This window comes from Etheostoma spectabile, chromosome 9, assembly GCF_008692095.1.
Source record: "Etheostoma spectabile isolate EspeVRDwgs_2016 chromosome 9, UIUC_Espe_1.0, whole genome shotgun sequence".
Lineage (NCBI taxonomy): Eukaryota > Metazoa > Chordata > Actinopteri > Perciformes > Percidae > Etheostoma > Etheostoma spectabile.
Window position 1 is genome coordinate 23,038,011 of NC_045741.1, and position 13,807 is coordinate 23,051,817.

Consider the following 13,807-nt stretch of genomic DNA (forward strand, 5'->3'; position numbering starts at 1 on the left):
CATTTAACATACCGGCTTCTGACTGCATGATAGCTCCAGCGAGGTTTCCGTTGTTTCACTTCATCAAACAATAGGACGGAGGAACTACCCTGAAATGCCTATTGTACAGAGGGGTTAAAAAAAATGGCAGAGAGCAGAAATTTGAGTGACAGGGCGCTACACTGCTGCACCTGTCACTGCTGCTGATGAATAGCTCAGAATGATCAGTCTCAACAACGACCGAGTGTGTCATTTTTCCTGTCTGACCCGGCCTGACTCATACTCATTCAACTCCTGTTCCTATGCTTTCCACTCATACATTCACTTTCCCTGTCTCTGTCTCTGCTCCCACGCCCACTCTTTCAGGTGTGGATCCTCACGTTTGAAGTGTTGTCTGATTTTTTTTTTTTGGCTGATGGATTGCTCTCTGGAACAGGAGTTAGCCTGCTGTTTGACAGACACACCAGAGTGTAAAAAAATCAAGTAATGCCTAAGCAGCAGGATGTTGGGATTTTTTATGCAGCCCTCCAAGATAGCTGGAATGTCCTCAGGTCAGGCTTCTGGACAGACGGAGCAACTGTTCTTCCGGCATTTAGGGAATTTCTGCCCCTCCCCGTGTCAATGCAGAGGGCGGGAGGTGAACAAGCCATAGCTGCTCTCTCATATAAAAAGGTGCTGATAGGCTGTACAGTATTGTAGTGTGTCAGTGGAGTGTAGGCAGGTATCCTGATTTGATGTGACATGATGCACTCTTAAAAGAAGATAAGAACTTAGCATTGATGAAAGCAGAAAATGTGTGTGTGTGTGTGTGTTAAAGATGGGTGATGTGACCCCAATTTTTGATGTAGACACACAGTGCTGAAGGGTCTGCTTTAATCATAACTCTGTGAAGAGATATGAGCCAGATGAAGCTGATTTTGTTGTAGACTCTCTCATCCCTCCTCTGTCCTAGATCAGGGGAAAATCCGGTGGTAGCAGACCCCAAGGGAGGTGGTACAAGGCCCAGGCGCCTGCCAGGACACACAGGGCTCTGATTGGAAGGAGGGAAAGGGTGTGTCTGCTTCCCGTAACACGGCGTCTCCCCAGTGCCTCGGGGTGGCTGACGTTTGGCAGATATGAAATCTCAGACATGCCCAGAGGGGGTATATGAGTGTGTGAATGAGTAGTTGACTGATGTGCGTTAGATTGGCAGGCCTCCATCATGATTGGCAAAGGTATATTTGAGTTCAAGTATTTGTCAAGAAGAGTGATTGTATTGATTGATTTTATTGAAAAGACATACCGGTGTATTCCTATTGCTTCCTTGTCTGTTATCTACATTTTTGCCTTTATTGGAATATTAATTTCTTTAATATATTTTCAGCCACAAGGCAATGATGAAATAATACAACTCACATTTACCATTTTCTCCGTACAAAATGGATTTGGATCTTTGGGTCCACAAGTTAACAATACATTATACACTCTGTTAAACAACTTTTTGTTATATCTGGTAGGAAGGAATGGTGGCCAAAACTACGCAGATTGGAAATATGTCATCTTTTTCTTTGAAGCACTCTAGAATTTGTTGTATTAAAAGTCACAATAAATGAAATGCATGGTAGTATACCTTGGCAGTAAATGTCACATGTCAAACAAAATGTTTTTTCTTCTTTTTTTTACTCTGGATAATGCCAGTTGTGACATATTCATTAATCAACATAATGCAGTTTGCCAAAGCGTTAGTACAGGCTCCAAAGAGGTGATTCTGGTGTCTCTGTGCATCCAACTGTTGTTTGACTTTTCTGCCTGTGAGGCTCTGCTCGGTAATGCATTACATTTGCTCTGATTGCCTAAAGTACAGTTGTGATTGACCTCCTCCACCAGGTGGTTCTGTGAAGGCCGTGAGCTGCACAACTCTCCTGACATACAGATCTGGAGGGACAGCGACCTGCACACACTGGTGATTACTGAAGCCTTTGAGGACGACACAGGACGTTACACCTGCGTGGCTTCCAACAGCATCGGCGCAGACAACACCTCTGCTGAGGTTTACATCGAAGGTCAGATGTTTCCATATCAGGAAATTATTATATTTTTCTTCTCAAGGCATTTATACTGTACTAATGAGAGGACTGGCCGCCTCTGCCGAGCTCTACATTTAAGTATATGTGGGCTTTCATGGTGGCTAATCTTCTATAATATTTAACAGCACAAAGGAAATAGTGCTTTATGGCACATAACATGCTTGCTATTCATCTACGATGGCGTCCATCACATGGGAATCCCTGCCTTTGTTTGTGTCCCAATGCAGGAGCTTCGTCATCAGACTCAGAAGGAGAAGGAGCTGTGTCAAAGTCCAGATCCGGAACCATGCCTCAGTACGTGTGTTTCAGCATGACCTCTTGTGACCCAATGACCCCCTGAGCAGGTTAACTGAGCCCCGCAGCGGCTAATCAGGTCTGCTGCCTTTAACTAGGCCCTTTAAAAGCCTTTAAAGAGCCATAACCCTAATCCAGTGCACAGGCCACAATCTAAATAATGAGAGGTGTAGAGGGTTACTATGGTTAAAAAAACAAACACCCTGTCATTATTGTCCCATATACATTTTTACACATTTGCTTTCACTCTCTTCTTTTACCTTTTCTTCCTTTTCTTTTGAATCTTTTTCTCCTTTTTCATATGAAAAATAATGTGTTTTTTGATTGGGTGAAAGGTGGAGCTACAGATCAAAGTGCACATAAAGTTGTGTGCAATTTTAACTTACTTTACCGACAATAATCTGGCACAGATATGCATTTATCTTCATGTTGATTTGGATCAATGTGCATGTTCATGTACTTTTTCATTTCCATTCGGAGGATTGTGCTCGCCCTCAACAGTACCCGATCTGGGTGCTTTCAATTGTAAATGTATTTGATTGTTATCCGTTGTATAAATCTGCCTCTATCTAGACTACTTCCTGATTCCCTTTCTGTTTACACACTGAAGCCAAGCTCACTGATATCATCTTAATTGCTGTGGAGACAATGTTCTTTGATTCAAGTATGATTTTATAACTAAAAGCATATTGAGTTGAGAAATGCCTCATTTTTTCTTGGGATTTTTTTTTTAATGAGTACGTGTGGGTACTGATTTATGCTTTGTTTATTTTAGAGTTCAAAAGAAGACTACTTCAATGTCTCTGACAATACGCTCGTCGTCACCCAAAACCCCCGAGGTCCATCCTCATCGCTCCACCCTGGTCCAGGCCCTGTCTCAGCCCCTGTCTCAGCCCCCACAGCGGGTAAGCAGCTACAGCACACAGGACGGTAGATCCATACAAGGTCATACACATGGTCAAAAGGTGAAAAAAATCTCTTTACTGACATGAGCAGACACCTGTCTGAGTAGACTCAACCTGTTCTGAAAGTACCTTTATGTTGTCTTCTAGATGCAGAGCCCAGTGTCATTACTGCATGGTGGGGAGGTATCAGGGCCTCCTATATTCACCAAGGTAGGTCGGCATACACAATATGCACTATGTGGTGAAAAGTGTGCAGACACAGAAACATTACGCACACATGAGACTGTTCAATATGTCATTGAGCAGGCTCTATTCATCTGGGAAGTTTTCCCATAAGATTTTGTAACCTAGCTAGCTTGTAACCTTAGCCTCAAAAGCATTTACGAGGGTAAACACTGATGTTGGCCGATAAGACCTGTCTGGCAGTTAGTGGTTAAATTTATCTTAAAGGTCTTTGACGGGGTTGAGGTCAGGGCTGTGCGCAGGCCCAGTTAAATTCTTTCACGCAAGTCTTGAAATACCAATTCTTTCTTCAAAATGTTTTTTTTTGCACAGAGGACTTGGCATGAAACAGACTGTTGCCCCAAAGTTTGTAGCACACCATCTCTGAAATATTTTGTATACTGTGGCATTAGGATTTGCCTCAATTGGATCTAAGAGAACTAACCAAAACCATTAACAACAGCCCCTGATACATTCATACATACCTACTTACGTACAGTACAGGACGTCATGCATGCAATACATACAGTACATACAGTACATAACCTGACACACATGTACTCAGTCCCATAACAACGGAATGCTGTGCTGTTGCGTTCAGCAGTGGGGGTCAGATAAAACACAAATACAAGACAAGAACACCCTTTTCCAGCTCAGACTCTTCAACACTCCCCCACCTCCCTTTCCCTCAGGCTGTGGGTCTTGTGATAGCGGGGCAGAGACGGGCTGAGGCAGAGCTTCAAACGGCTCTGCCAAACCCACAAGGGTCAGGTCTCTTTCACTCTAATTCAGCCAGTCAGGCCCTAAATCATTTTCCACTTCATTACAAAAAGACATTTGTTTTTCTTCACCTCCACCCAACCTCTTTTAGAAACTGTCGCGGGCTTTATAATCATCTGAATGAGAGGATGTTCGCCTCCAGTGAAGTCAGCACCGTGATGTCACCCGAACACACCCACACACACCAACTGTCAGACCCATGGTGTACATTCCACCCCTGGTCTTCCCAAAACATGCCCATGCCAAAGACACACAGTCAAAAGGATAAAGAGGCTCCACCTCACAGACCCAATCATTTCCACTGACACTGAGTGCCTCTTGTTGATGGATACACCAGTCTAAGTCGCTGTGGCCCTGCGACCAGCAGAAGAGACAACACAGTGTTGACAGTGGCCTCTCCATCAGCCCCTATGTTGATGTTGTTTTTAGTTTTGGAACACTATAAACTGGCATATGATTGATTGGACACGGGTTGAATTGGCATTTGTAAAGAGTAGGTCCTGCAATTTTGAGGTTGAGATTACTTAGGTAGTGGGTAATTATTACCTACTCTATTGGCCAAAAGCACAATGTTTACACATGTATAAGTACATTTAATATAGTAGATTAAATAATAATCAGCATACAGCAGAATCTAATTAGTTAACAGAATGTTTTCTTCTTATGCTAAAAGCTTACCACTAGCTTACACATAAGTATTTCAAGTTAATAGTTAAAACTATTTACTTTATAGAACTTGCCCTTTCAGTTCATAATTTTCCAAACTTAAGAAATTATTTGATTTTAAAATACGATACTTTGACAAAGTAAACAAGGTTGTTTTTCTTTTATTGTGAGTGGCGTTTGGTGACGGGTATTTTGGATCATTTTGGGCTAACATTAAAACAAGTGGACTATTACTTTTGAAACATAAGATGACTAAAAGTAATGGACCAGATGGATTTAATAAAATATCAGTGGATCTCAGTTTCTTGGGGGGAAATATCTTAGCATACTAACTAATAGTGTATCTGTGATGTTTTAAAAATCAGGTTAGGAAAAGAAACTGATTTTTCAGAGGAAAGACCGGTAGAATTGGCCTTAACAGTGAGTGACTAAATGGTCTTTTTGTTTTCAAATGCATCCTTGAGTAGATGGCTTATTGGGGAGTTGGTTGGAAGATGGTGTCCAGGTACACACATTTATCCTTGGGAGTACCTGTCTCATAATAGAGAAGTGAACTAATTGTCTGATGCTGGGGCTTAACAGGATCTGATGATTTGTACCTAAAGAGGCAGCTCTAGTTGTCATTGGTGGAATTTAACAGGTGGGACAGCAAGCTAGTACTCTGTAGGAAACAGTAACTGTTGATAGAGAATAAGTCCACTGGCCTCCAGTTCCATGGTGTTTCTTGACAGTGGGCCATCTTCAACAATCTCTGTCTGTCTATCCCATGCTTTACTTCTGAGGCACATTTATCCTTTTTATCGCAGGTTTCAGTCCCTTCTCATCTCTTCTTCATTCTTCACTCACTCGCTGCTTTTTCTCATTATCTCGCTTTTACCCTATCCCTCGTCTGTGCAGCTGCTGCAGGATGCCCAGGCATCCGAGGGCCAGGTGGTGGTTCTGGAGTGCAGGGTCCGTGGAAGCCCTCCTCTGCAGGTCAGATGGTCCCGCCAGGGAGAGGAGATCCTGGATTCGCCCGATTTTCGTATTCTCCAGAAAAGTAAGACAATACTCTTTGTAGTCATGAAGCCCACTGTACAGCAGCTGAGTAATTTGTACTTGTACTTTTTAATAAATGCTAACCAAAATGTTTCTCTTTGTCTTCTCTTCCCTCCTGCCTATAATATCCTGTGAATCAGAGCCTCGATCTGCAGCTGAGCCAGGTATACCACTATGCTTTCATTTTTCCAACCCCAGTCAGTGGTGCAAATTAGAAATGGCTTATTAGATGTGTCTGGAGACTCAAATTGAGTTTGGTGCTTTCATTATTAGCTCCATAGCTTTCACTTGGTTATGACTACAGCAAATCACAAGTTAATAAGTCTGTGTCTCACGAGACACTCATATCACACCCACTATAGTCAGAGGGAGTCCCTGGGAAAGTCTGAGAAACCCCATCACCCGCAAACTCCAACACATAAACACAGACAAAATCACAGATAATCAATGACACACATGCTAATATGAGTTAGACATTCCTCACCTGTATGACTCAGGGTCGTTTCAGGTGTTACTTACAGGCTGTGAGTCACTTGAACATCTGTGCTTTAGTGTTTCTCTGTTTGTCTGTCTGTTCTTCACAAATAGTAAGATCCATGCTTTGTATGTCCGACTATGAAGAGCTACTCACAGGTCTATATGACATCATCTGTCATCAGTTTACAGTGTACGTAACCTGTCTTTCTCTATTACAGTATGTATATCTCATTACAAACAAATCAAGTGTCAACATGTTACTCCACACCTGCTCAGATCACTGTTTATCAGTGTCAAAGCTTTTATCTCTTTCCATATCTAACTTTTAGGATAACAGTTCATTATAGGTTTATTAACGGTGGTTTGTTATTTTAGAGGAGATCTGCACCTTGGTGATAGCGGAGGCCTTTCCAGAGGACGGTGGTCTGTTCTGCTGCACTGCGTCCAACCCGTATGGCTCTGTTAACAGCACAGCCCAGCTCTCCGTCACTGCAGGTGCGTGCAACACAAACAGAAAGAGCTGCTCAGCATGCTGTTACCAGGTAGCGGCTAAGCATCAACAAGCAGCGGCCACCGCACCTGAAATTTAAAGCCAATGTGTGAGTGCCTTAAGATGCACTTTGTGTTTATCCTAGAGAAAACTTAATGTAAGTCACAGGGAAAAAAACACCCACAATTTGCCTGTTCTTACAAAGTCAATACACAACATCAATACACGGTGATAGTGTGCCAAAAGTTTGTTGAGCATTCCAATGTCATTAGTCATAAACGTCTGCTGCTGCTGCATTTCAATGGGAATTTGTGTGTGAGTGTGAGTGCAGGTCTACAGGGTCAGCAGGTGGGCACTCGCTCAATAATAGGTGTTCTGTTGAGTTGGGCCCGCGACACAGAAAAGGCTCAACAGTTAATTCTAGTGTTGCAGAGCCCCCCTTCTCTTTACCTGCCTCCACACAGTCAAAAGTGCCCTAACCAGCAAGTTATACTCACTTTTGTCTAAAACATCAGCTAACAACATCAGTTAAGAGCATGCAAGCCAAACCAACCCCTTACCAACATGTCAAGCTAACTAGCATGTTGCTAGCATCAGCAACATGCTGCTCAACCCACCGAGCAACATCCAGACAATTAGCCTCAGTTACCTCACCTTGGCAACAAATCATTCCCTCCTGTCTACTGCGTCCTGTTAAGCTAACTACCATGCTAAACTTTTAGCTAACTAGCATGCCGGCTGAGCCACAAAATAAACCACACAGCAAACAAAATTTTAAACCAGTCAATATTTACAATAAGTTACGGTCTTGATAACTAATTTCCCTTCTTCTAATATGGGTTTGAGTGGAACTACTGAAAACTGTTGAGACTTTTGGGAGCACTTTGAAATGAAGCTTTCAACCATAAACCAACTCTATGCTTTAAAAAGGTCCTTCTGAAACCCATTGACAAATGTTCTCATTTGAATGGTATTTTTTCCATAACAAATGTAACTGGCAAATGAATCCGGGCTTGAGTACACTAACCTCTCATAATCCAGTAGGCTAATTCCCTGGAAGACATGGGGTTTATGACCAGTTATAAAAGTTGATGCCTCAACAAGATGACCATCTTTTGTAAGGTTTATTATTGTGTAGTCTGTATGGGAGAGGGGCGAGAGGCGTCAGTTGATAAGCAGCTCTTTCCGAGTACAGCAGGACATAAATATTACTGTGTGTATATTTTAACAGACATAACTGTGTAAAGGACTCACAACACAGTTAAGGGAAAGGCTGAATAAACAGGAATTGCATCAGCCTGACTGGACCCAGCTGCTACTTTAAGCCAGATCAGCTGTGACACAGTTCTGTGTGTGTAATCTACACAAAAATCTAAACATAAAGTCCAACATTTTCCACTATTTCTTTTGTTTTTTTCCTTCGGCAGCTGAGGACTCATCCAGTAATGGCATGTCTGGTGAATACTCAAGGTTTGAGGATGTGGCAGCCTTCCCCCCTCCTCCCCCACCCACAGAGATCAGCCTCCTAGAGCTGCCACCCAAGATGCTGCCTCAGCCCGGTGCTTTCCTTATCAAGGAGCTTGAGATCTGGCCCGATGTGTCATCGCTGCCTCCGGTGCAGATGGGCTTAGAGGAGGACAGCAATAAGGGAAACGGGTCTATACAGAATGGCCAACCCCCAAATCCATCATCACCACCAAGCCAGCCTCCACCTCCACCTCCACCTCTGCCACAGTCTGACCCTACGACACATGTCCCAGTCACAGCCCAAAGTCCTGCCCAGGTGGCACCAGACTCCCCTCCATCCCCAGGCAAGCTGTCTCCATCCCCTGGGAAGGACGGTCCTCCGTTGCCTACCAAGCCTAAACCAAAGCTGTGAGTACCTGCCGTGTCCCCATGTGTCTGTGCCCAGGGGGCAGGCTAGTCACCAGGGAGGGCTTGTGGGAGGGAGACAGACTGGGAAGTCTGTCTGAGGTCTGGTGGAAAGGATAGTGTCTCAGTTTTGTGAAAGTGTTAACGGTGGGAATCCCAAGCCTTTTTGAACAAAAGCATTCCCTTGCCTTTATGTTGGTTTCCATTTGGCATCATGTTATCCAGGGGAGTCTGCTAGCTGCTTTCTGTCTGTGGCTGTAAACAGATCTGTGTAGCTTTTGCTGGATGGCTCCTATTGTTTCTGTCTGATCTCGGCTGCATGCCCAGCCCAGGTCAGAGCCATTGTGTTTTTTTTCCCTGAGCACCTTTCTGTAAGCACTATAGAGATCAGATAGGATGTCACTGTTATCAAAAGAGAGTTGGGCATTGAATGGCTTTTTTTCCCAATGATCCTGTGTTTTGTCTGCCGTGGACAAGCGTCTTGGCCTGCATGGATTTTAATTTCACTTGCTGATGCATTCTGCATTTGCAGTTTTGCCTTAATCAGAAAGAATACCATAGACTAGAAATAAGGAAAAAGAAACAGAAGGAATAGAAGGTCCAAGTTCTGACTTGAAGCAGAGACGTTGGGATTACAGGGCTGCCATCTTTATCCACAAGGCCACCAGGATGGCTCACTAATGCATTTCTGATGATAGATGACAGCAGACCATTCACAAATAATTGTAGTGTGGATGCTTTCGCTCCATTGGTTGGTTCGGAGATGTGTGTTTTTCCCCCTTCTCTGTATTCTTTTAGCCATGCTAGCGGCATGGCTAGAGAGATGGCATTGTCCGTCTGCCCACTGGGATGGTCGACCTTTTGTAAAAGGCATTCATGATTCCCAGAAAATTAATGCTACTGATTTTGGCGATCCCCTGACTTTTCCTGTTGTGCCACTATAGTTGACTTTTGTGGTTCAGAGTAAACTATTTAAAAAAATATTTGATGGATTGTCATGGAAGTTGCTACAGGTACGTGTCTCCTGTTCAGGATGACGTGGTTGGTAAACTGGTAATCCCCTAACGTTTTCTCTACTGCGACCATCATGTCAAAAATTCACTTATTCAGTGAAACATCTCAACATCTATAAGATGGAATGGCACTTTAACATTCATTGTTCCCAGACGATGAATCCTAATAAATTCAGTAATCCCCTGAATTTTCATTTAGCGCCACAAGACATTTTTCGATGGATGCTGTAAAATAGATGCACACATTCATGGTCCCCAGAGAATGTATTGGAAAAACTTTGATCCCCCAACCTTTCAAATAGCACCACAATCAATATATCTGCCTATTTAATACTTTTGGTTTGGTTTTGGTTTTAGCCTCAGCTTTACTTTGTTTGGTGCTAATTAGCTAATATTAGCATGCTTACCCACTAAACTAAAATGGTAAACATTACACTTGCTAAACAACAACATGATAGCATTTCGGATGTTACATATTAGCTCAAAGCACCATGTTACATATAGTACAGCCTCTTGGAGGTAGACTCATTGTTTTTCTCTCTCAATATTTTCCCATGTAGTTTGACAAAACTTAATTAGGTGGGGGGACATTTTGGGTTGTTTCTAATATTGCTGTCAGAATATTAAACAATGCAAGCAGTATATCCTATCAATAGCAGATGCTTAACGGTGTTGCTGTGCGAGTTGGGACAGGCTGCATTTAGACTAGAGTTTGGTTACAGTGCAATGAGGCTTGGTTCTTGCGTTGCACATGCTTTTTCCACTGCATGTGTACTGGACTTGGTTACCGCTGATGGATGCTACAGAACTGCATATCTGTTGACATAAATGTTATGACTTGTTAATTCTGTGCTTCCAGAGCTGAGAATATAGAGGAGGAGACAGGAAATTACAGGTAAATGTTTGGCTGTGAGGGTGATGCTCTGGGTGTGAGTTGAGTGGCGCTACATGTAGCCTCACACAACAGTAGAAATTATGTTAAGGCACATATCTTTTCTGATTAATTTCTTTACAATATTACACTGTAGGATGACAAAACAGAGGCAGCAGTTGGACAAGAGCAGAGTGGAATCAGCTGATCATTTACAATTAACTTACTGTGAATTAATTATGCATAATCTTTAATAAATCAGTTTTATTTTGTGGCCTGCAAAAACATAGTTACTGAGATTGATTTTAGGGATGTGACACAGATGGAACAATAATCTGACTTTTAGCTCAAGATCAGAATTCAATGGTAGATAAATGAGGCAGAACGCTGCTTTTCTCTGGTTATGCACACTAACTCCATCAATAAACTGCTAAAAACAACTGCGAAGCAATTAAAAAGCATAGGCCATCCCTCTCCTGCCCTCTCACCTTTAAATTCTATAATTACACAGTAAAAACCGCAGCCCTGCCATTAACCAGAGGTCATGTTTCTGCCAGACTGCACTCTGTTTCCTTAGGTTACATGTAGGAACAGAGTCTGACCACTCTCAACATAAAACCTCCGAGCTTACCCCTGAGTTCATCGTATCCTGTTTGTTGCGTCCCGTTCAGACTGATCAATTGGTTCTTCTCTGTGCGCCACATGTTGCTATGAAACCTCAACATAGCACAGCAAGGCCTCCAGTCTTTAAAATGCTCCTAGTTTGTTACTTTAATTGCTTTTTTGCACTTTTTATAGGAGTTCTCTTTAATAAGCAACATGACTTTCTAACAGACCAATTTGTTGAAATGCTATAAATTCAACAGACAGAATGGAAACTATGACCCTTATGTTGTGTATTTTTTAAGATAAGGCGATTTCATTAAATAGATTGTTTTTCTGCATTTACATGAAGGCAGGGAGGATTAGTATGGAATAAGGCCTGAGTGTCTAGACTTTAATACTTATTGAGAATTATTTCTTAAGTCTAAAGTTTTCTGACTTTCTGTACATATAAGCTTTTACTCCCAAGGAAATGTTACTCATATGCGGATATCCAAAAAACTTATTCTGGGTTTTCACAGCACCCATCATTATTTATAAAGGGACAGCTGAATTGAACAACATCACATCGTACCACCAGGAGTTATAGCTATTTGAGACATGTGTTCATGTTCACAAATCTAGAATAAATTGTTCTTAATCACAGGAACAACAAACTGGAAGCCTGTGGAAGGTATGACTTTTTGCTTCAATAACACTGAGCTGATGAGAGGGAGGAAGTCGTTGTGTGAGTTGGCGAACAGGAGGGACTGAGGAGACCTGAGCTGTGAAAACAGACCTGCTGTTTTTCTGTGCTAAGGAAGACAGAGCAGGGTCGGTAGGTATTTGGGTTTGATGCCCAGCGTTGATGTCAGACATCAGGATAAGAATCAAAGGAAATTCTCAGGGGAGAGGCTCAGATTGGCCCGTTGGCTCTGAACCAACCCCCCGGTTTGGGGAGAAAGCTGAGTTTTACCACATGGTAGAGAAGAGTCCTCCTCTATACTCTCTGCTCTGTAAATTGGCAGCACAGTCTCATTTCATGTTCCTCTGGAATTCAGTTTTTTCACCGCATTTTGTTAGGAATTCTACACGTAGAAACATATATTTGGGTACTTGCTATAGTTGCTATAGTTGCAACGCTGATAGGTGGGTTATTTTCAGACTACTGTGTTGTTATTGCCTTCTCATTAACTGCCTTGAACAATAAGTATAGAAAGAAAAATAATTGTGCTAAGTAACATATTTCTTAAAGCAGACATGCAATAAATGGCAACTAAAGGTTATCCTGGGATTGAAGCCTATTTGATTGTGTGAGATGGGAGATGGACTTGGGGGGCCTGCACAAGGGTCTAAATAAAGATCTGACCGGATTTAAGACTACAGCTTTGACACATTCTGAGAGGATACTACGAGACAAACGCATCTCAAAGTAAGGTCACTGCCATGTTGTACAGAGTTGCGGTCACTTCTAATTCAACAACACAACTCCTCTTTGTTCAGGGCTTCAACAGTACACACGTAACCACTTGTAAAGCCACACCATGATAGACTGATAAATCTGTGTGTGTCCGCTCATGCACTTGCATACACATTGGTGTGAGTGTGTGTTGATGGATGAGGTGTCCAGTGTCCGCTTTCCTATATTGATAAAGGTACGTGTTTGCCTAGTGTGACATTTCACAAGGCCGTTTTACGTTTCATTTTGGTGTAATGATATATCCTTGCTAGTACAAGAGGTGCATATGTGTGTGTTTTCACATTTTTTACATCCACATTTTTTTTCATCATAGCTCTGCTGTTGAGATAATGCTTTCCTTGTGTTGTTAAGTCACTTGTAGACCTCTAGTTTGTAGGAAAAGTCTACATTTGATGCAGTGAAACATTAAGGCACTATAGTGAGCAACCGTTTCAACAAGCCCCTTCACTGAGACCAAAAACAAGACTACAAGACAAAGTAGAGACAGTCAAAAGAGTCAAGCTAGTGCAACACATCGAAGGTGTGACCATGATGATATCGACCGTGATAATAGTGGCAAAGCATTATATTATAGGGTGGGATAATGTCTGGGTGGGCGTCTTAGACCAAGCCCAAGTAGCAGAGGCAACAATTATCTTTGAACCATTCCACAGCTTAATCTCTCTTTCATAAGACCAGGAATCAACTTTGACAGTCAAAATTGTTCTCTTGCACGGATTTCATTGCACAGAGCGCTTTTTATGTGTCAGCTGAACTCTTACCAGCAACGTGTCTGTGAATTTTTTCATGCAGCTCTACAATATGTTCATTTTAACTCGGTATGCTAAAATTACAGATGATGTAAACCAGGCACACATCGGGGGTCAACAGGACCGCATTTAAGCCTTTTCTCCCTACACTGAGGGTCTAGAATAATTAAGGTTTAACTTTTGTGCTGTTCATTTGTTAAAGAGATGTTGTGATAATTATGATTGAGTAAGTTGGTTGCATAAAGCCAGACGGGGAAAAACGAGAGAAAGAAGTTGTGTGTGTGTGTGTGTGTGTGTGTGTGTGTGTGTGTGTGTGTGTGTGT

The 13,807-nt window shown here is 42.3% G+C and overlaps 1 protein-coding gene across 9 annotated transcripts in view; it reads left to right on the forward strand.

Moving 5' to 3' along the window:
- The window catches only part of palld (palladin, cytoskeletal associated protein), a 53,173-nt gene that overhangs the window by 19,887 nt on the left and 19,479 nt on the right, over positions 1–13,807 (forward strand). For 4 of the 9 annotated variants that reach the window (XM_032525529.1, XM_032525533.1, XM_032525535.1 and 1 more), the window contains 9 exons: positions 1,846–2,021; positions 2,273–2,339; positions 3,115–3,244; positions 3,392–3,454; positions 5,810–5,951; positions 6,091–6,114; positions 6,803–6,922; positions 8,342–8,792; positions 10,662–10,697. In XM_032525529.1, the coding sequence (XP_032381420.1) occupies positions 1,846–2,021; positions 2,273–2,339; positions 3,115–3,244; positions 3,392–3,454; positions 5,810–5,951; positions 6,091–6,114; positions 6,803–6,922; positions 8,342–8,792; positions 10,662–10,697 (1,209 nt within the window). The remainder of the gene's footprint in view (positions 1–1,845; positions 2,022–2,272; positions 2,340–3,114; positions 3,245–3,391; positions 3,455–5,809; positions 5,952–6,090; positions 6,115–6,802; positions 6,923–8,341; positions 8,793–10,661; positions 10,698–13,807) is intronic. The other 5 variants (XM_032525531.1, XM_032525537.1, XM_032525530.1 and 2 more) reach the window with 4 other exon arrangements.